The sequence below is a fragment of the Myxine glutinosa genome, chromosome 4 (assembly GCF_964187855.1).
Source record: "Myxine glutinosa chromosome 4, kmMyxGlut1.1, whole genome shotgun sequence".
Taxonomy (NCBI): Eukaryota; Metazoa; Chordata; class Myxini; order Myxiniformes; family Myxinidae; genus Myxine; species Myxine glutinosa.
Window position 1 is genome coordinate 27013589 of NC_136264.1, and position 23632 is coordinate 27037220.

Consider the following 23632-nt stretch of genomic DNA (forward strand, 5'->3'; position numbering starts at 1 on the left):
AGGACGTCTCCGCTTTGGAAGCTTACAAAACACAACCTGAAACAGGTCGTTTCATCAAGTGGTTACTGGTGGAAAGCTGGAAGTTAATCAAACCTGCGATTCTGAGGAATGAACTTTGTCGATTCAAGCAAAAAAAAAAATCGACCAAATATGAACATGTGATGGAAACCAGGCATAATGATCACTTTACTCGCCTTTTTCCGTGCCTTGTCCTTTGTGGCTTCATCCAGCCATGACAGCGATGCCAGGTTCTCAATAAACGACTTGCGGATAGCCACGATGATATCCTCTGCCTGCAGTAGGTAACATCATTGAGCTTTGAGAGGAAAGCTACTGTCTTATACGTATCCTCACTGCACCCGCAGAATATTCTTTCATTTATCAGGCCTTACCTTACCTATCAAGTGTTATGATTTATGGGAGCGAGACATGGGTAATGAATGTAGAGCAACAACGAAGGCTGGAAAGGGTGGAAATGCGAATGGTTCGGGGGATGTGCGGAGTATCGTTGAGAGAGAGGAAGACAAATGATGAATTGCGAAAGATGATGGGAATAGAGCCTGTGATTGATGCTGTGAAGAGGAACAGGTTGAGATGGTTTGGTCATGTGTTGAGGAAGGATGAAAGTGACTGGTTGAGAAGAGTGATGGAAATGAATGTAGAAGGAAGCAGAAGACGGGGAAAACCGATAAAGACTTGGCTAAAGATGGTCGAAGAAGAAATGCGGGCAAGGGGGTTAACAAGGAGAGATGCAGAAAATAGGGCAAAATGGAGAAGATTGTCATGGGGACCGCAAGGCTAACCCCCGCTCTAGCAGGGAAAATGGCCTTAAAATGCCTGTAGTTGTTGTTGTTGTTGTATCAGGCCATACCTTAAACTTTTTTTAAAACTCAGACCTTAACATGCTCGAGCTCATCAGAAATCTCACCAGACACTTGCTGTTGGGCTTGAACGTCGCATTGACAAACATGGCTCCCAATGCAAAGCCAAGCACAGCATCGGTATCGTCAATGCAGAACTGCCAGCGAGGTGTGCATGATACCTTGGAAGCACACACGTGTTGGTTTCAACAGATTAGGTACCTGGAGATTGTCATTTTTGACAGCAAATCATCATTATCCGAGTAAAATGGTATCGGCACCGGCAAAATTTTACAACACCTGTGCAAGCGTGAAAGGTTGAAAGCTCCGATGACAAATGATGCACATGGTTCGGTGGATGGTGTAGGCTGAGAATGGCTGACAAAATACAGGGTGTCCATATACAGTCACGTGAAAATGTAAGTACACCCCATGTAAAGTTTTGACTTTTTCAACATATTTCAACGTACAGCTATTTGATTTTCATTTCAACAATATTGATAGATAAAGGTGATATTGTAGCGGCTACCGCTGGGTTTTCACAATCGCCTTGCACCTATCAAGGACGCGGAGCGATCACCATGCTGGGCTCGTCCAGGACGCCCGGGCAGGCCCGCGCTCAACTTGCCAGGCCTCGGTCGGGACGCCCGGGCAGGCTCGCCCTCAACTTGCCAGGCCGCAGCCAGGACGCTGGGCCACGCCCCCTCTCGCCTTTCCTGGGCAAACGCTCCGGGATAATATGTATATATATTGCTGCCCGATAAACGGGCTTTTCAGAGTGCCTGAGTGTTTGGTTTGATTAAAGCAACTCGGATGAATTCCAGCTTTTTGTCGCGTCCATTCTTCCGATCGACGTGGGAGCCCCAGCTCCTTCATTGGTGACCTACCGACATGGACACGGCAGTCGCCCTTAAACTGCCTACCTTCTGGGAGGCTCACGTGGCGGTTTGGTTCGCACAGGCGGATTCCCTGTTCGCCCTGCGAGGCATCACGGCCGACGACACCCGCTTCCACCATGTGGTAGCAGCGCTAGGTTCGGCCACCGCGGCCCGCGCCCTGAGCCTCCTCGAGAGCCCGCCAGCCGCTGACAAATACGGCGCGATTAAGAAGCTTCTCCTCGACGCTTTCACCCTCCTATCGGCGGAACGCGCACGGCGCCTGCTCGACCTGCCCGAGCTCGGCGACACGCGCCCTTCCGAGCGAATGGACTACATGCTTTCACTGCTCGGCGAGCACTCTCCGGCATTCCTGTTCCGGGAGCTGTTGCTCCGTCAGCTGCCTAACCCGGTACGCCTCGCCCTGGCAAGCACGACGATCACAGATCCCCGGGCCCTTGCCAGAGAAGCCGACAAGATCTCCGCCGCAGGACAGCGCATCGCAGCGGCGACATGGGACCCACCGCCGTCCGACGCAACACCCATGGCGCCCGAGCACCCGGCACGGTCGACGACCGAACTGCCGACGCAATTGGCGGCCGCTACACCGAGCCGACCACCTCCAGCACGACGACCGGGGCCTCCACCTGACCAAGCGTGGTGTTACTATCATGCCAGGTTCGGACAGAAGGCCCGGACATGCCGACCCCCGTGCACCTTCGGCAGGCCGGGAAACGGCCGGGCCGGCGTTCATTACCAGCCATGAGCGCCGGCCACACGGGCAACTTACTGTTCATCATGGATAAAGCGTCCGGACGGCGCTTCCTGTGCGACACCGGCGCCCAACTGAGCGTCATACCCGCCTCTGACCAGGACAGGCAATCCGCGGTTTGCGGCCCCTCCTTGGTTGCGGCCAACGGATCGACCATCCGCACCTTCGGCCCGCGCAACGTCACCCTCTGCTTTGGCGGCCAACGCTTTGCTTGGACGTTTGTAACCGCAAACGTGCCCATGGCTCTGCTAGGCGCCGACTTCCTCTGCGCACACGGACTGCTGGTGGACGTCCAACGGCGTCGTTTAATCAACGCCGAAACCTTCAGCTCCCTGGTATGCACATTGAGCAGCTCCGCGCCGACCGAGCTGGCATGCGCCGTCCCGGCGGCGAACGAGTTTGCTCGCCTGCTCACGGAGTTCCCGGCCCTCACGCGGCCGACGTTTTCGGCCGTCGCAGTACGGCATGGGATCGAGCACCACATACCAACCACGGGCCCGCCGGTCTACGCCAGGGCCCGCCGCCTCGACCCAGCCAAGCTCGCCGTGGCGAAGGCCGAATTCGATGCGTTGGAGCACCTCGGCATCGTGCGGCGCTCCGATAGCGCGTGGGCCTCGCCACTGCACATCGTGCCAAAGCCGGGGGGTGGATGGCGCCCGTGTGGCGACTACCGCCGTCTCAATGACGCTACCACCCCCGACAGGTACCCGATCCCGCATATCCCAGACTTCTCCGCCCGTCTGGCGGGACGGGTCATTTTTTCGAAAATTGATCTCATACGGGGATATCACCAGGTACCTGTCAGGGCGGCCGACGTCCCTAAAACGGCAGTCATCACGCCGTTCGGCTTATTCGAATTCTTGCGGATGCCGTTTGGTCTCAAGAACGCGGCTCAGGCGTTCCAGCGCTTGATGGACGGCGTGCTGCGTGACCTGCCGTTCCTTTTCGTTTACCTGGACGACATCCTCGTCGCCAGCACGTCCCGGGCCGAGCACCTCCTCCACCTCCGAACACTGTTCGGGCGCCTCAGCGAGCACGGCCTCATCGTCAACCCGGCCAAATGCCACTTCGGCACGACGGCCGTTGATTTTTTGCGCCACCACATCACCAAGAACGGGGCCGTGCCGCTGCCAACCAAGGTCGAGGCCATCACCACGTTCCCGCGTCCCCGCACCATAAAGGCCCTGCAGGAATTCCTGGGAATGGTGAATTTTTATCACCGCTTCGTGCCCCGCGCTGCTCAACTCATGCGGCCCCTCTACGAAGCCCTCCGGGGCAAGCCGGCCAAGCACGACATCGCCTGGTCCGCAGCAATGGATGCGGCCTTCCAAATCTCAAAGCGGGCCCTCGCCGACGCAACACTGCTCGCTCACCCGGTGCTTAACGCTCCCATCGCCCTCACCACGGATGCCTCCGACTACGCGGTGGGCGCCGTACATGAGCAATGGGTGAACGGGGTTTGGCAGCCACTCGTTTTTTTCAGCCGGCAGCTCCGGCCGAACGAGCTCAAATACAGCACGTTTGACCGGGAGCTCCTCGGTCTACACCTGGCCGTCCGCCACCTCCTGGAGGGCCGACCTTTCACGGCGTTCGTCGACCACAAGCCGTTGGATTACGCCATGGCCAAGGTCACGGAGCCGTGGTCGGCCCGCCAACAGCGCCACCTCTCCGCCGTGTCGGAGTTTACCACGGACATCCGGCACGTCGCCGGCAAAAACAACGCCGTGGCCGACTGTCTTTCCCGGGCCAGCGCGAACGCGGTCCACCTGGGCGTGGATTTTGCGCTTATGGCGGCGGACCAAACCACCGACACCACGGTGCAAGCCCTCCGGGCGGCGGACACGGGCCTCCGCCTGGCCGACATCCCCTTCGCGGACACTGTCCTGCTCTGCGACGTCTCCCAAGGCCAGCCTCGCCCCATCGTGCCCGTCACCTGGCAACGCCGCATCTTCGCCTCCCTCCACGGCCTTTCCCACCCGGGCCGGAAAGCTTCCCAGAAGCTGGTGTCGGCGCGATTCGTCTGGCACGGCCTTCGTCGGGACGTCCGCGATTGGACCAGCACCTGCACGGCCTGCCAACGGGCCAAGGTCCACCGACACACCCAGGCCCCGCTGGCACCTTTCACCGTGCCCGAACGACGTTTCGACCACGTCAACGTGGATCTGGTGGGCCCCCTCCCCCCGTCACGGGGGTTCACACACCTGCTCACCATGGTGGACAGGACCACCAGGTGGCCGGAGGCCGTTCCCCTCGTCTCCACCACCACCGCCGACGTGGCGCAGGCTTTCATCGCCACCTGGGTCGCCCGCTTCGGCGCACCGGCGGACATCTCGTCAGACCGCGGACCACAGTTCACCTCCGAGCTGTGGGGCGCGGTCGCCCGCAACCTGGGGGTCAAGCTCCACCGTACTACGGCCTACCACCCCCAAGCAAACGGGTTGTGCGAGCGATTCCACCGCTCCATGAAGGCCACGCTCATGGCCGGCCTTCAAGACGGCGGTTGGGCCGACCGGCTGCCGTGGGTCCTTTTGGGCCTCCGCACGGCCCCCAAGGAGGACCTCCAGGCATCCACCGCCGAGCTTGTCTATGGCCAGGCGCTACGCGTCCCGGACGAATTCGTGCCCGACGCTACCAGTCCCTGGTCCGCAGCTCACCAGCGCTCGGACCTCCAGGAGGCCGCCCAACGGTTTGCCCCCGTGCCAACATCCCACCACGGTGACCCCCAGTCCTACATCCCCCCAGCACTTCGCACAGCGGAGTATGTTTTTGTGCGTCACGACGCACATCGGGGGCCACTCCGGCCGCCGTACGACGGGCCCTTCCGGGTGCTGCGACGGGACGACAAGTCGTTCGTCATCGACATCGGCGGCAGGTCGGACCGGATTGCGGTGGACCGCCTCAAGCCGGCGCACGTGGACGTCGACCACCCACCACGGGTGGCCCTTCCGCCGCGGCGAGGCCGCCCCCCGTCCACGGTGCCCCCCACTCGACCGCCCACCACCACACCGGACCCCCTCCCACGACCCGCCAGGGGTCGCTTCGGCCGGGTCATCAGGACCCCCCTCAAATTGACCCTGCCGGTGCAAGTCGATTCGGGGGGACGTGTGTAGCGGCTACCGCTGGGTTTTCACAATCTCCTTGCACCTATCAAGGACGCGGAGCGATCACCATGCCGGGCTCGTCCAGGACGCCCGGGCAGGCCCGCGCTCAACTTGCCAGGCCTCGGTCGGGACGCCCGGGCATGCCCGGGCATGCCCGGGCAGGCTCGCCCTCAACTTGCCAGGCCGCAGCCAGGACGCTGGGCCATGCCCCCTCTCGCCTTTCCTGGGCAAACGCTCCGGGATAATATGTATATATATTGCTGCCCGATAAACGGGCTTTTCAGAGTGCCTGAGTGTTTGGTTTGATTAAAGCAACTCGGATGAATTCCAGCTTTTTGTCGCGTCCATTCTTCCGATCGACGTGGGAGCCCCAGCTCCTTCAATATAACAAATATCATGAAACATTTACATTTTGTAGTCCATTGTATAATTTAAATAAACATAAATGCAAATTTCGCATGTGGAAAAAGTAAGTACACCCCATGAAATGTTTTTTTGTCTTTTTAACACATGTGGACATATCAATATTTGATCTTCATTTAAACAGTATGTATCTATAGATAAAGGTGATCTAATTGAACAAAAAACAATGAAATATTGACTTTGCAATAATTTATTCAACAAAAAATTGTTGCACAGCATGCACAGCATGCACAATTGCATGCACACAGCTCATTTCAAATCCCCCCACAACATATCGATGGGATTTAGATCCGGGCTTTGACTTGGCCATTCCAGAACCCTCCATTTCTTTATTTTCAGCCATTCCTTGGTGGATTTACTGGTATGCTTAGGGTCATTGTCATGTTGCAAGGTCCACCTTCGGTTGAGCTTCAACTTTCCGACAGATGGCCTCACATTATCCTCAAGCACCCTCTGGAACAATGAATAATTCATCGTGGGTTCTATGATGGTGAGCTGCCCAGGCCCTGATGCATCAAAGCTGCCCCAAACCATAATATTTCCACCACCATGCTTTACAGGTGGTATCAGGTTCTTGTGGTCAAATGCTGGCTTTGTTTTTCGCCAAACATGTCTGCTGGTACTGTGGCCAAATAGCTCTAACTTTGACTCATCTGTCCAGAGCACATTGTTCCAGAAGTGCTGGTCTTTGCCTCGGTGTTCATTGGCAAACTTTAGTCTTGCCCTGATGTTCTTTCTGGACAGCAAAGGTTTCCTCCTGGCACACCTCCCATGTAGATCAAATTTGTGCAGCCTCTTTCTAATGGTAGACTCGTGTACTTTGACATCAACAGTGGCAAGAGCTACCTGTAGGTCCCGTGATGACATTCTGGGGTTCATAGAGACTTCTTTCAGCATCTTGCGGTCTGCTCTCGGGTTGAACTTGCTGGGGCGGCCTGGCCTGAACAAGTTGGCAGTTGTTTGGAATCTTCTCCACCTGTAGATGATCTTCCGGACAGTCGAATGATTGATTTCAAATTGTTTGGAGATCTTTTTAAATTCCTTCCCAGACTCGTAGGCATCTATAACCTTCTTTCTGAAGGCCTCAGAGAGCTCTTTTGATCTAGGTATGGTGATGCCGCACACTTCAACAACAAAGAGCAAACCAAACTAAATGTCTGAGTTTTAAATAAGACAGGTTCCTCCAAGATCCTCTCTGACGATGTTCTTATCATTTGCACCTGAGCTGGTGCACCTGATTCTAATTTTAGGTATTTGAAGTAGTGATAAATGTAGGGGTGTACTTGCTTTTTCCACATGCGAAATTTGCATTTATGTTTATTTAAATTATACAATGGACTAGAAAATGCAAATGTTTCATGATATTTGTTATATTATATCACCTTTATCTTTCAATATTGTTGAAATGAAGATCAAATAGCTGTATGTTGAAATATGTTGAAAAAGTCAAAACTTTACATGGGGTGTACTTACTTTTTCCACATGCGAAATTTGCATTTATGTTTATTTAAATTATACAATGGACTACAAAATGCAAATGTTTCATGATATTTGTTATATTATATCACCTTTATCTATCAATATTGTTGAAATGAAGATCAAATAGCTGTATGTTGAAGTATGTTGAAAAAGTCAAAACTTTACATGGGGTGTACTTACGTTTTCACGTGACTGTAAAGTCCTTGTGCAACTTTGATACTTTATAACTTTTGATAGATAGAAACTGTAGATGGTGCATTAAAGTATAAAGTTTATTAATCTTGGTGTTGTTATTACTCTCGCCAGAGGAGAGGGTACTGCATTTGAGTCCGTTTGTTACTTGCGAAAATCGAAGATTTTTCAAGTACATTTGTTGGTCTTGTGTGTTATTCTGTATGTCTGCCTGTATGTGTCAGTCGCCCATAGGTCACAATTTTCAACCGATCTTCACCAAATGGTACAGTTGGTCATACGCAAGAAGCCTATTGTTTCTGGGGTCAAAAGGTCAATAGGTCAACATAGGCAAAGGTCACCAACTTTGTCAAATTTCTAAAATCCTCAATTTTCATCCGATTGACTTGAATTTTGAAGAGGATTTGCATATCTGGTCACTGAATTCAACCACCAAGTATTTTTGAGGTCAACATAGGCCAAAAGGTCAACATAGGCCAGATTTCTAAAATCCTCAATTCACATCGGATTGTCATGAAATTTAAAGAGGATTTTCATATCAGCTAACTGAATTCAACCACCAACTATTTTTGAGATCAGCATTGGCCAAAAGGTCAACATAGGCTAAAGGTCAACAACAATTTCAAATTTCTAAAATCCTCAATTTTCATCCGATTGACTTGAAATTTGAATAAGATTTACATATCACCTAACTGAATTCAACCAACTATTTTGAGGTCAACATAGGTCACAAGGTCAACATAGGCCAATGGTCAACCACTTTTTTCAAATTTCTAAAATCCTCAATTTTCATCAGATAGACTTGAAATTTGAATAGGATTTTCATATCTGCTAACTGAATTCAACCACCAACTATTTTTGAGATCAACATAGGTCACAAGGTAAACATAGACCAAAGGTCAACCACTTTTTTTTTTACAGATTTCTCAAATTTCTTTCCAACTTTGATTACCTTTTTAATTTTGATCCGGCCTATATCAATTTTCAAATTTCTAAAATCCTCAATTTTCATCCGATTGACTTGAATTTTGAAGAGGATTTGCATATCTGGTCATTGAATTCAACCACCAAGTATTTTTGAGGTCAACATAGGCCAAAAGGTCAACATAGGCCAGATTTCTAAAATCCTCAATTCACATCGGATTGTCGTGAAATTTAGAGGATTTTCATATCAGCTAACTGAAAGCAACCACCAACTATTTTTGAGGTCAACATAGGCCAAAAGATCAACATAGGCCAAATTTCCAAAATTGTCAATTTTCACCCAATCAATTTAAAATTTGAAGACGATTTGCATATCAGGTCACTGAATTCAACTACTAATTATTTTTGAGGTCAAAAGGATGCTCTACTGAGTGCCATTTTACTTTGTTCTGTTTTGCAAAGTGTCGCTCTGTGAGTGATTTTTCATTTGTTCGTTTGTTTGTCTGTCGGTTTGTCCTCACAGAATAAATGTGATTTTCCATGCAACCATTGTTCCAATTGACAGGAAATTTTCACCACAGGTGCACCTCCTCCTGTGGAATTTTAAAATGATAATTATGAAGTCATAGGACACGTGGCACGAACGCCATCTTGGAAAAACCGAAAAACTTTACACCTCTACATCTCCGAAAGCGCTGCAATGAAAAATTGAGACATGGCTCATTGTAAAGAACTCTCCATGCAGAATAACATGCACTACTCACAATAAGTTAGGGATATTGTGGGAGTGAGTTTTTTTTTTTTTATAGGGGTTAGGGTTAGGGTATTGAAATCAAGAATGCTGTGTTTTTTCACACTCATTAATAACCATAGAATTAGGACCAACAACTTTTTTCAACATAATTAATACACAAAATCAACCACACCGAAGAACCTGCCAATATCCCTAACTTATTGTGAGTAGTGTATGTTAATGATGATGTCATAGGTGCCTCGATTATGACGTCATAATTCGACAAGAACAAAACTTCATCCAATCAAGATGAAATTTCTTGAGCGTCTCCTCGGAATAAATTGGTAGAGAAATAAAATAATGATGACGTCATTGGTCACGTGGTTCAAGCGGGCATATTTGTTTTACCACAAAAGCTTTAAAAACCACGAAACACGTCCTGGCGTGGGTCTACAATCACCGATTGCTATTTCTTGTTAAGGTTGTTGTTATTACCTCCACGACCAAAGGAGGTTATGTTTTCACCCTTGTTACTTGCCGGAATCTATTCCGGCAAGTATGTTGGCTGGTTGGTTTGTCTGTCTGTCTGTGTCTGTTTGTGCACAGTACTACGTCTACATCGTTGCACATAGCATCGCCATACTTTGCACACATATTTGCCATGCCCTGGAATAGACTGTGCCCAATTTTTAACTCTCTAGGCCCAAGGTCAAGCCCAAGGTCACCCAAAACATGAAATCAGGGGGGTCGAGTTTTCATTTAAAATATATTTCAAACCACGATACCTCAAAGTACAAGAGATATGCATACACTTACTGTTACTGACATATAGGAAGTCACATATGATATTTCATTGGGCACCATGACCTTTGACCTTGAGTGACCTTCAAAGTTCAAACTCAAGGTCAAAAATTGTTTTTTTTACTAATAACTCTGTCAAACATTATCCGATTCCCTTCTAACCAACACCAAAATGTTCATTATTCAATTCCCAAAAAATAACATGCGACATAAAATGGTCAAAAATGCTTAGTTTTAATGATTTTTTGGGGTCAAACGTTAGGGGGCCAAGTTTTCATTGAAAATACATTTGAAACCACTATAACTCTGAAAGGACAAGAGATGCATACACTTACTCAGTTACCTTCCATTGCTTAGCGTATATACATGTATAGATTTCCCGCCATTTTGATCCAACATGGCCGATAAAAAAAAAGTACATTCCGGCAAGTCCTCAGTCTCTGACCCATTTTTCATCTGTCTGTTTGTCCGTTTGTGAACAACGTATCTCAAAAGGTTGTCGGCGGATTCGGACTAAATTTGGCAGAGAGGTAGCATGTGCGACAAGGATGAAAGGGTTAGATTTTGGTGAAGATCCGGATTCGGATCCGGCTAGTAGAAAATTTTAAGTGATTCTTCACCATTGAGAGATAGGCCCAAAAACGATATATTATAGCAGGATATCTCAAAAAGTTGTGGACGGATTTGGATGAAACCTGTTGGACAGGTTGTGTGTGTGACAAGGAAGAACCGATTCTATTTTGCTGAAGATCCGGATCTGGATCCAGCTAGTAGAAATTTTTAAGTGAGTCTTCACCATTGAGTGATATGGCCAACCAGGTGGAGGTATGCTCTCTACTGAGTGCCGTCCTAGTTGCTGTTGTTAAATCCACAATTCCCCTGGTTTTCTTGATGAGTTGGCATTTTCAGATGAGGCAACTTCTACATCAGTGGTAATGTCAACCTCCACAATTGCTCGACGACCTCGTTCACCTGACCTGTTCACCTGAAAGTTCATAGCTTGTTTCTATCATGTATACATCAAAAGTTATAAAAGCTCGAAGACGCACGAGGACTTTATGAGCACCCTGTTGAATAATGTATCTATTGAAAGTGTGCATTAAAGCATAAATGGGATTGATGATAAACAGTAACTAAAGCTTCAATATTTCATCGTACCTTTTTAGCACCAAGCAAGGCCTCCAAGAAGGCCTCGTGAGCTGCGCGGAACCGTCGGTCCATCATCGGAGTTAGTTTCATCACAAGTTGCCAAAGGATGTACGTGTGCAGCACCCTGTTTGAGGGAAGTCACGTCTCAAGAACTTTACAACTTAATCTTGGTACAAAAAAATTGACGAAAAAATACACTTTTGGACCATACATGTTTCATTCCCATCACCACATTGTTATGTAGTTCTGGTCACTGGACTATAGAGGACCTAAAGAACCATACAAGAGGCTGTTAATGATCTTTAACGGTATCAATTATTCCCACAGTCCTGTCAGTTGGCCGCAGGAAGCTTGGCCCAAGTCTTTCACAAACCAGCAAGCCAGGCCTCACGCTTGACTATGGCTAGATCAGGAATTTGAAATTTGTTCCAAATTTCGCCCATGGTGCCAGTGATAGCTCACAGACTCTTTGCCAAAGACACAGATGTTTAACGTCCACCGACCTATGTCAGCAGACGGGTCTCCCAGTTGAACGTCCACCTGAGGGACGGCACACATTGATGAATCACCCAGCCTGTGAAACATCTGGATGACCGTTTATAGCTGGGTCGAGATTCAAACCCAGGCTGGACAGCTTACAGGTGAGTGTGGGTTAGGAATGGAGCTATGTGTCGAATAAAGGTTGAAATTGGGCCATAAGGTTGTCGGGGCAGTATCGCACATTACACATGAAGCCATGACTGGGAGAAATGACATATGAGGCCCCAATACATAAGTTATAAAGAATCCATGTACAGTCTGCAAAATCGTGTGGCTAGAAAAATCAGACAGGCAATAGGATACATCACTCATGCATAAAGACTAATCTGAGCACCTTACCTAGAGGCCTAGCAAGTTGAGACGGCTCAGATCCATTAGTCTGTGGGGAACGCGATAGCAAAGGATGCCTCATGGGTGTCGGGTTTGCTCCCAATTTGTCAGTTTAATGTTAAACAACAGCAGCGACTGTTTAAAAAGGTAATCAAAGTTGGAAAGAATTGACAGAATAGTTTGTGGTTATAATAATTTTACTTCCGGTATGTGTGTCCCACGAAATGCCATGCTGAGCTATTTATACACCTTAACATGGAGTTCGTCGAGGTGGAAATCCCCCTGAGAGAGCGGGGAAAGTTAAGTCGCTACAACCTCTGCCGTGTGACCCTTCCGTCCCCTTAGCAAGTTTGGTTGATTGGATAAGTAGCAACCAAATGTGCCGCGTTCAGACAGACATACGACACCAAATTATGTATTTTTAACCCTTGCCAAGAAACTGGTTTGGCAGCACCAATGCCCTAAGTCTAAAGGGTATGGTACAGGTTGTTTTTTTTCTTTTTAAACCAAACGCTTTCACCAAACAAATTACAATGATACCAACTGCACATGAAAGTGTATTTCTCTGCATGCTACAGTCAAAAGGGTGAATTCCAATGGTTGAGCAGCATATGTACCCTTTGTCAGTAGAAGCAATGAGCAGAGAGATGTTGTTCAGGTATGGCACAGCATAGACAACGAGCGACTCGTTACGCTGCAAGGGAACCGGATGCAGGATGTTTTGTAGGAGGCGACGCCAATCCACAGCTGGACACAAGGTCTGCCAAGCACAACCACCCATGCATTCACAATGGGCAAATCATGAAACTTAAACTGCTACTAGTGTTATGGAATTAAAAGAAATACAGGAGAAGGAAACTTAAAGACAGAAGGCCATTTGTGGCCCACCATGTCTGTATTTCCTGTAATCAACTTAAACGTAAACTGCTACTAGCTATAACCAACAAACAACAACAGGCATTTTAAGGCCATTTTCCCTGCTGGAGCGGGGGTTAGCCTTGCGGTCCCCATGACAATCTTCTCCATTTTGCCCTATTTTCTGCATCTCCCCTTGTTAACCCCCTTGCCCGCATTTCTTCTTCCACCATCTTTAGCCAAGTCTTTCTCGGTTTTCCCCGTCCTCTACTTCCTTCTACATTCATTTCCATCACTCTTCTCAACCAGTCACTTTCATCCTTCCTCACTCAACACATGACCAAACCATCTCAACCTGTTTCTCTTCACAGCATCCATCACAGGCTCTATTCCCATCATCTTTCGCAATTCATCATTTGTCTTCCTCTCTCTCAACGATACTCCGCACATCCGTCGAACCATTCGCATTTCCACCCTTTCCAGCCTTCGTTGCTGCTCTACGTTCATTACCCATGTCTCGCTCCCATAAATCATAACACTTCTCACACATGCAGCATACACCTTTCCCTTCAGCTTCAACGACACTCCCCTCCTCGTCAGCACGCCACTCAGTCCCGAAACTTCTTCTAGCTATAACCTATAACCTAGCTACTAGCCATAACCAAATCCCATTAATTTGGATGTATCAATTTACTTGTGTTACATGTATTTTGATGGCATTCTGATAATTAACTTGATCTACCTTTTCATCCTTATTTTGGATTGGAGTGTGATATTTTCTGACTTCCAGGAGGCCCAAAAAATCACATGTTCTGTTTGTTCACTTGGCCACTGAGATGGAAGTGGGCCTCATCACCAAAGAAGATGAATGAATGAATGAATGATCGTTTTAAGGCCATTTTTCCCCGCTAAAGCGGGGGTTAGCCTTGCGGGCCCCATGACAATCATGGTTCCCTGTTTGAGGCAAATGTTTTTATGGCCGGATGCCCTTCCTGACGCCAAAGAACCAAAGAAGATGAAGAAGATGAAGATCATCACCAAAGAGGATGTTGTCTACAAAATCCTGGTCTGGGCAATGTTGGTGCAAAATTTGAACCTCTCCCTCCTCCTTTCAGGCTGGTGCTGCAGTATCGATCTCGTAGGATACCGGTTCAGATCGTCGGGCATGATTCTGCCAACATCGGGTGAGAAGTCCCCACCAGCTGTTCAAGTCGGTGTGTCGACTTTTTCGGAGAAGCCTGCAAAAGCTCCTCTTACAGCCCCTATCTGCCAGCCCCTATCCAAAAGCTCCTCTTACAGCCCCTATCTGCCAGCCCCTATCCAAAAGCTCCTCTTACAGCCCCTATCTGCCAGCCCCTATCCAAAAGCTCCTCTTACAGCCCCTATCTGCCAGCCCCTATCCAAAAGCTCCTCTTACAGCCCCTATCTGCCAGCCCCTATCCAAAAGCTCCTCTTACAGCCCCTATCTGCCAGCCCCTATCCAAAAGCTCCTCTTACAGCCCCTATCTGCCAGCCCCTATCCAAAAGCTCCTCTTACAGCCCCTATATTGTCGGGTGTTCTCACTGAAAGTTTTTGACCACTTTGTCCTTTAATTTGGTCTTTCACACTTGCAGTGTCTCTAAACTTTTCAACAATATGTTTCATGTTTTTTATTGTGGAATTTTTGCATTTGGATAGATCATACGAAACTGACTTTGTGTAAAAAAAAACATGACTGTTATAAAAGAAAAGTGTCTAAAATGAGGCACAGATAAATTGCTAAACATGGTTGAAACTTCAATGAAAAGAAATGTAAACCTCGTTATTTAGGCGACCTGAAACTAACAAGATGGCCGGGCCACATCAGTAAACTCACACCCTGCCCTGGCGATTGCTGTACATATTTACAGTATATAAAGTTCATATTAAGGAGCACATTATTACATGAAGGAAAAGAATATGAATGAGGTGTTAAAAAATTATGGCAGTGATTGAGGCAATTAGAAACTAGAAAGAGCAATCAGAGATTGCGGACCCTCGCCAGGACGTGTGTGGTTTGGTCCTTTGGGTCTTTTGGGGTCGGCTGGGTCTTTTGAGTCCTTTGGGTCTTAAATCGTTTTTGGACTCTCAAAGGGTCTTGGGATTCTAAAGGCTCTAAAGTGTTTTAAGGTGTCTTATTGGCACTTAGGGGTCCTGAGAGTTTTAAGAGGCTTTGGGTCTTCATGTTCCTTAGGGTCTCCGTGGTCGTAATGGGTCTCAGGGTTGAAAAGGTTTGTGGTGGTCTTTTGGGGTCAGGTCGGAAATGCTCTTAGGGTTCTAAAGGGTCGAATGTCATTAATACACATACTCACGTTCTGCGTGGACAAACAGACAAACGGACCCAAATGCAATACCCTCTCTTCTGGCGAGGGTAATAAAAACATGAATGAGTGCATCATAAAGCCGAATGATCAAGGACCTGTCACATGAGACTCCATTACAAGGTCCACCCCTGCTCTACCCCCACTCCTTCCTACCCTGAAACACTGATTGGAAGAGCAAAGGTCCACATCAGACAGTGTTGACAACACCGTGCTTTGAGACAAAAACTATTCTTGTTCAACATGACATGAAGTTGGAAGTTTTGCTACCCTTGTACAATGGTTCTTCAAGGTCCTCCACCTCTCCCTCTGTCAACTAACCGCCCTTACATCAAGTAGCATCAACAAAATGACAAATGTCACTGTTCAAAAATCAACAAAATGTTCGTTTCTCTGTGGTCAGGATCGGCCATGTGTGACCTCGAGATTGTTATTGTTACTCCCGCCAGGGAGTAATTCATTCGATCGTGTCCGTGTGTGTGTGTGTGCGTGTGTGTGTTCGTGAACAAGATATCTGGAAAAGTTCTGAACGGATTTGGATGAAAGTTAGTGGGATGATTGCCCTTGGGATAAGGAAGAATTGATTAGTTTTTGGTGAAGCTCAGGATATTATTCCGGATCCAGGAATGTTTTGAAGGATTTTTTACCATTGGAGGATAGGGCTCATTTGTTTTTAACATTATCTTCTATATATTCTATATTTAACATTGTGATATGAAAATAGTTTTCATATTTGTTGTAAATGTAGTTTAAACTCGTGGTTATGCGTTAGAGCGGTGTATTTTGTTAGCAGCGTCGTCTTCAAGGTTCTTTTTTTTCCTTCTAATAAAGACATATTCTGTCATTTTAAAACCACCAAAGTGTGTATTCCGTTTCCCCGTTTCATAAAATGTATCGTTTGATAAGTATAATGCTTTAAAACAGTTTTTTTTTTTTTTTTTTTTTTTTAACCTCAGAAGAGATATCAACATTTAGCTCAGCGAATGTCAATCGCGGTGTCAGTATTTGATGAACTTATAAAGACTTAGGTGAGTTATAAGTGTGACCAGCATGTGCACGGGATTCTTCCCAGAAGAATGAGTGGTCGCATTAGCTTGTGCGACTTAAAATGAGCGAGTTTTGTTTTGACGTTTGGGCCAGTTTTACATGTTGTATCCCTAAGGAATGAACCGAACGTTTTCCGGGCTTACAATTTTATTTGAAGTCACACATGCCTCAAAATACACTCACTTATATAGAATTGAACGCTGAATCCGAAAATGTAAGTGAAATTGCCTTGTTGTTTTTTAAACATTATCTTCTATATATTCTAAATATATATCTGTGCAGTGTCTGTCTTGTGTTGTCTTGTCTTGTGTTGTCATTGAACTACTCCCTCAAACTTTTGTGAAATCGTACTATTCCAACTTGACCCACGGCGGGAGTATGCGCTCTACTGAGTGGCGTTCTAGTTATTCCTTGTAGCAATAAAATAGGAAAATGCATAAACACTGCTCGTCGCAACATGCAGCACAAATATGTTCACTCGGTTGGTTGTCCTGTCTGCAATTGATCATCAGCTTACACCACGTCACATTAGTTATAGTGAGCAGCTCATAAAATGTGTAAGATTAGTGCAGCCTCTCACGAATCGGCTGGCCAGGATGAGCATCACGGTGGAAAGCTTAGGGCAGGGATTTTGAAGTTTAGCAAAGAGACCAGCTCACAATGGTCTACTTTTCAAAAGGCACCGCGAGATCTTAAACGTCAAACAGCGAGTGCTAGCAGACAGGACAACCAACTTAACACCCACTGCAAAGGATGGCGCACTTGATTATGCAACATCCTCCATGTGTACAAAGCATCTTAGGGTAACAGTTTACTTAGGTGTGGAGGAGGAGGAGGGGGAGAGGGGCGGAGAGGGAGTGAATTGAACCCAGCCTAAACCTTTCAAGATTATAAAAGCATTTGTCAATATAGGGACCATCTATTTATTACGTACACAAAAATTGGCGAAATCACATTACTTTAGCCCCATGTGCCCCATTTATGCCTCTTCTTTCCCCTCCCCTTACACCTATATCTCCACTCCCCCCACCACCACCAACCAGATCCTCATCTTCCATTCAAAAATTTCAATCTTCTCAAGTTGGTTTCACCACCCCCAACATACGTGCGTATGTAATAGACGATGCCTAACAAACCTAATAAAACAGGATGAGGAAGTCAGGTAGCAACAAGTGAAGCAAAATGGGTAATACAACTGATTGAAGTAAAATCGACAATGCAGGTGATTAAGTGAGCATGTGTGGAGCCTGCATTGCCCACATACTTGGCTCGGCAACCTCAGGCATACTACAGCCAAACAGGTTCCACGTCGGTGCACCGCACATGTCTGAGCCAACGAAGCATGCCAGAGGCTTACCGGGGTTAAACCAAAAAGCACACGAGATTCCTTGTTCATACCATGTATGTCGGTGTTCATGCGCCATCATGACAAAGGTTTGGGTCTGTTGCTTTGAGGTTACCTGTCCCCATTGGGATGTCAATAATATAATTAAATGAACACCAAACTCCAGCAATTAAACAAATAAACAATTTGCAGAATTCCCAACGACAAATCCTGATATTGTTCCCAAACCCTTTGCTCACAGGTGTAGAAAGTGGCACAGCTTTTGCCAAGGTAACAGGCAACTGCAGCAGACAGGAATGAGCTAAACTCTTCCGCAAAAGGCCATTCACTAGCTACTGTGTATATTTATGTCTGCACCGACCTATTCATATTCCACTTTTAAAAATCAAATGTCAAAAGACAAAACACAAAAGGAAAACTAGAACGGAACTCGGTAGAGAGTTCTACCTCCACCAGGCTGAACACTTTACCTTATCCCACTAACAGGTCGGATCTAGATTCCAACCTGAATCAAAACCTAATTGACTTGTTCTTTTCACCTACCCAACTCATCCACAACTTTTTGTGACATCGTGCAATATATCATTATTGGCACTATCACTCAATGGTGAAGAATCACTTTTAAAAAATTTTAAAAATTCTCATATCCAGATCCAGATTCGGATTTTCAACAACATTGAAACAATTCGTCCTTGTCACCCCCAATCTGTCCACCAAGTTACGTCTGAATCTGCCCACAACGTTTTGAGATATCCTGCTATATATCGTTTGTTAGCCCTATCTCCCAATGGTGAATAATCACTTTTAAAATTCTCAGATCCAAATCCGGACCCGGATATTCACCAAAATCTAATCATTTCGTCCTCGTCACCGACCAAAGTTCTCCGCCAAATTTTGTCTGAATCCGTCCTAAACTTTTTGAGATATCCTGCTATATATCGTTTTTTAGCTTGATCTCCCAATGGTGAATAATCACTTTAAAAATTCTCAGATCCAAATCCGGACCCGGATCTTCACCAAAATCTAATCATTTCGTCCTCGTCACCGACCAAAGCTCTCCGCCAAATTTTGTCTGAATCCGTCCTAAACTTTTTGAGATATCCTGCTATATATCGTTTTTTAGCCTGATCTCCCAATGGTGAATAATCACTTTAAAAATTCTCAGATCCAACCAAAATCTAATCATTTCGTCCTCGTCACCGACCAAAGCTCTCCGCCAAATTTTGTCTGAATCCGTCCTAAACTTTTTGAGATATCCTGCTATATATCGTTTTTTAGCCTGATCTCCCAATGGTGAATAATCACTTTAAAAATTCTCAGATCCAACCAAAATCTAATCATTTCGTCCTCGTCACCGACCAAAGTTCTCCGCCAAATTTTGTCTGAATCCGTCCTAAACTTTTTGAGATATCCTGCTATATATCGTTTTTTAGCCTGATCTCCCAATGGTGAATAATCACTTTAAAAATTCTCAGATCCAAATCCGGACCCGGATCTTCACCAAAATCTAATCATTTCGTCCTCGTCACCGACCAAAGCTCTCCGCCAAATTTTGTCTGAATCCGTCCTAAACTTTTTGAGATATCCTGCTATATATCGTTTTTTAGCCTGATCTCCCAATGGTGAATAATCACTTTAAAAATTCTCAGATCCAACCAAAATCTAATCATTTCGTCCTCGTCACCGACCAAAGCTCTCCGCCAAATTTTGTCTGAATCCGTCCTAAACTTTTTGAGATATCCTGCTATATATCGTTTTTTAGCCTGATCTCCCAATGGTGAATAATCACTTTAAAAATTCTCAGATCCAACCAAAATCTAATCATTTCGTCCTCGTCACCGACCAAAGTTCTCCGCCAAATTTTGTCTGAATCCGTCCTAAACTTTTTGAGATATCCTGCTATATATCGTTTTTTAGCCTGATCTCCCAATGGTGAATAATCACTTTTAAAATTCTCAGATCCAAATCCGGACCCGGATCTTCACCAAAATCTAATCATTTCGTCCTCGTCACCGACCAAAGCTCTCCGCCAAATTTTGTCTGAATCCGTCCTAAACTTTTTGAGATATCCTGCTATATATCGTTTTTTAGCCTGATCTCCCAATGGTGAATAATCACTTTAAAAATTCTCAGATCCAACCAAAATCTAATCATTTCGTCCTCGTCACCGACCAAAGCTCTCCGCCAAATTTTGTCTGAATCCGTCCTAAACTTTTTGAGATATCCTGCTATATATCGTTTTTTAGCCTGATCTCCCAATGGTGAATAATCACTTTAAAAATTCTCAGATCGAACCAAAATCTAATCATTTCGTCCTCGTCACCGACCAAAGTTCTCCGCCAAATTTTGTCTGAATCCGTCCTAAACTTTTTGAGATATCCTGCTATATATCGTTTTTTAGCCTGATCTCCCAATGGTGAATAATCACTTTAAAAATTCTCAGATCCAAATCCGGACCCGGATCTTCACCAAAATCTAATCATTTCGTCCTCGTCACCGACCAAAGCTCTCCGCCAAATTTTGTCTGAATCCGTCCTAAACTTTTTGAGATATCCTGCTATATATCGTTTTTTAGCCTGATCTCCCAATGGTGAATAATCACTTTAAAAATTCTCAGATCCAACCAAAATCTAATCATTTCGTCCTCGTCACCGACCAAAGCTCTCCGCCAAATTTTGTCTGAATCCGTCCTAAACTTTTTGAGATATCCTGTTCACAGACATATAGACAAACAGACAGTGGTGAAAACATAACCTCCATCCATCTTCAGTGGCAGAGGTAACAAAACCTGATTAGTCACCTTGGCATGCAGAGTAAATTCTGGAAAATTTATTTTTACAAAAATGACAAGGATAAATGAACTGTATTTTTTTTTACTGTATTTTTCAGTGTACAAGCCGATACTTTCCCCCCTCCCCCCCCCCCCCCCCAAAAAAAAACAGGGTCTCGGCTTATGCTTACAATCGACTTATCTATGGTTTAAGGTTTAAGCCATTGAATTGCATAAATTAAAAATAACTGCAACGTGTGATATTTTCTGAAATAAATTGTACAATTGGGTGGTGGACAGGATTGATATCATTAGGTTTGGCTATGTGACAAAATTAAGTGCACACACTAGGAATTGACCCCAGGACATCTGGCTTACCTGGCAGTGCTCTGCCAACTGAGGTAAGTGACACCTGGGAATGCTTAATTCTCCCACATATTGCCACACATCCATGTCCTCCACACCAGTGTTGGCCTTCCCAGGAGAGGGTCTTCCCCCTATGGGGGAAAATCCATGCCAACCAAACTTACAAGATTGCAAACTGCCTTTAATTTCACAAAAAAAAAAAAAACATTCTTCTTTTGGAAATAGACTTCTTGCAATTTTTTTTTTTTTCACTCAGACACTTCTTTTGTACCAGAGTTTAGAATCGTTTTAAAACCCTGATAACTGCTGGTTTTAATTGTTTTTTTTTAAATTACATAAACTGTAGGCTGGCAGGATAGTCGAGAGGTATGCACACCAAGTTGTCCCGGGTGTGTTAAAATCTCAGCCCAGCTATGCATTGTCATCTTGAGGTTTCATGTGCAGGGAGATTCATCAATGGTTGTGCCGTCCCTCGGATGGACGTTAAACTGGGCGCCCCGCCTGCCAGCATTCGTTGGTGGACGTTAAGGATCCCATTGTGTCCTTCCTGAAGAGTATGTGAGCTATCACCGGCACCATGAACAAATTAAAAATTCCTGCTCTTACTTACTTAGTTGAACATCAAGCTAAGCCAGCCAGTTTGTGAAAGACTTCGGCCAAATTTTTTTGCAGACGTACCCCACAAAAAAGGTGGGAATAATTGTGGCGGTTAAAGAAATAAGGATAATGATAAAGTGTAAAGTGTTACTAACAGTATCGTAAAGTGGAATAAGTGAGGTGCATGGAAAGTTTTGGTCCACTCCTAGCGAGAGTACAATTCTTGGCAGCAAAGTCTGCATCAAAATTAGGATTCGCAGGAAGAGAGAAACACAATGGAAGCCTATCACGAGATGGCGAGAGAACAGGCAGGAGAGGAAATGAAATCACACAAACAACAAATAAGAGATATTGGCAAAGAAGTCACTTTTCATATCGCAGGCCTTACAAGGCACACTTTGCGCAGTCTTCATTCCAAGGAGCTTGCCCTTGAATTACATGGCGGTCTTTTGGCAGAGATAATTTGCCTTAACAGATTTTTGCTTGATGCCAAGGCCACACAGATTCCCATCAGGTACTTAAGATTGAAGGCCCCACCAACTGGTATAGCTGCCCAGTAGGCAAAGCTCATGTTCTGAACATGGCTTACTAATAGTATCATAGCACACATGTACATGCAGACAGGTCAGCGGGTCAATTGGCCGAGAAACGCGATGCCACAACATGTTGTCACTGGCACCCAGAGTGCTCCAGGATGTTAGTTTGTCTCGAGTTTAAAAGACAACTACTGTATTGTTTGGTGTCATCTGTCTGCATGTGCGTTTGTGATTTTTGTATGACAACTCTTCGATGAACTTGAAGAAAAAAAGAAAATAATATACAGTCCCTTCAGAAAGTATTCACACCCCTTCATCTTTTTCACATTTTGTTGTGTTGCAGCCTGAATTTAAAATGGATTGAATTGACATTTTTGTCACTGATCTACACATAATACCCAAAACATGTCAAAGTGGAATTCTTTTTTAGAAATTCTTACAGGATAATTAAAAATGAATACGGAAATATCTAATTTACATAGGTATTCAACCCCCTGAGTCAAGATTACATAGAAGTGCCTTTCGCAGTGATTACAGCTTCGAGTCTTCTTGGGTATGTCTGTATCAGCTTTTCACATCTAGATTTGGGGAGTTTCTCCCATTCTTCCTTGCAAAGTTGCTCAAGCTCTGTAATGTTGGATGGGGAGTGTCGGTGAACAGCAAACTTCAAGTCTTTCCACAGATTCTTAATGTGATTCAGGTCTGGGCTTTGGCTGGGCCACTCAAAGACTTTGACGTTCTTGTTCTGAAGCCATTCCAGCAATGCTTTGGCTGTATGCTTGGGGTGCATGGAAATGGAAAGTAAATGGTCCTGTTGGAAAGTAAATCATCGCCGCAAGTATAAGGTCTTTTGCACTCTGAAGCAGGTTCTCCTCAAGGATTTTCCTGTATTTGGCTCCATTCATTGGATCCTCTCTCCTTGCAAGTCTCCAGTCTCTGCTGCTGAAAAGCATCCCCATAGCATGATGCTGGCATCACCATGCTTCACGGTATGGATGGTGTTAGATGGTTGATGAGCTGTGCTTGTTTTCCACCAGACGTAGCGCTTTGCATTTAGGCAAAATAGTTCAATTTTCGTCTCATCAAACCACATAATATTTTGCCTCATGCAGTCTTTCACATGCCTTTTTGCAAGCTCCAGGCCTGCTGTCATGTGTCTTTTTCTTAGGAGTGGCTTCTGTCTGGCCATTCTCCCATGCAGCCTAGATTTGTGAAGTGCTGCAGAGAGAGACTGTTCTCCCTCTGGCAGGTTCTCCCATCTCAGCCAAGGAACTTTGTAGGTCTGTCAGAGTGGTCATTGTGTCCTTGGTCACCTCCCTGACCAAGGTTCTTCTTCTTGCCAGGTTGCTCCGTTTCGTTGGATGGCCAGCTCTAGGAAGAGTCTGGGTAGTTCCATATATTTTCCATTTTCTAAAGATGGAGCTCACTGTGCTCTTGGGAACTTTCAACACTAGAAAATTTTTATACCCTTCCCCCAGATCTATGCCTCCTCACAATTCTATCTCAGAGTTTTACAGACAGTTCCTTGGACTTCATGGTAGAGTTTTGTCTCTTACATGCACTGTCAACTGTGGGACCTTATATAGAAAGGTGTTTC

General features: G+C 45.8%; 1 protein-coding gene across 1 annotated transcript in view; it reads right to left on the minus strand.

Annotated features, from left to right (window-relative positions):
- LOC137424530 (endothelin-converting enzyme 1) overlaps positions 1 to 23632 on the minus strand; it is an 88092-nt gene that overhangs the window by 18196 nt on the left and 46264 nt on the right. Inside the window, exons 8-11 of the mRNA XM_068112069.2 lie at positions 12797 to 12939; positions 11319 to 11433; positions 929 to 1042; positions 195 to 293 (exon numbers count right to left, since the gene is read on the minus strand). Coding sequence (XP_067968170.2) covers positions 195 to 293; positions 929 to 1042; positions 11319 to 11433; positions 12797 to 12939 — 471 coding nt within the window. The remainder of the gene's footprint in view (positions 1 to 194; positions 294 to 928; positions 1043 to 11318; positions 11434 to 12796; positions 12940 to 23632) is intronic.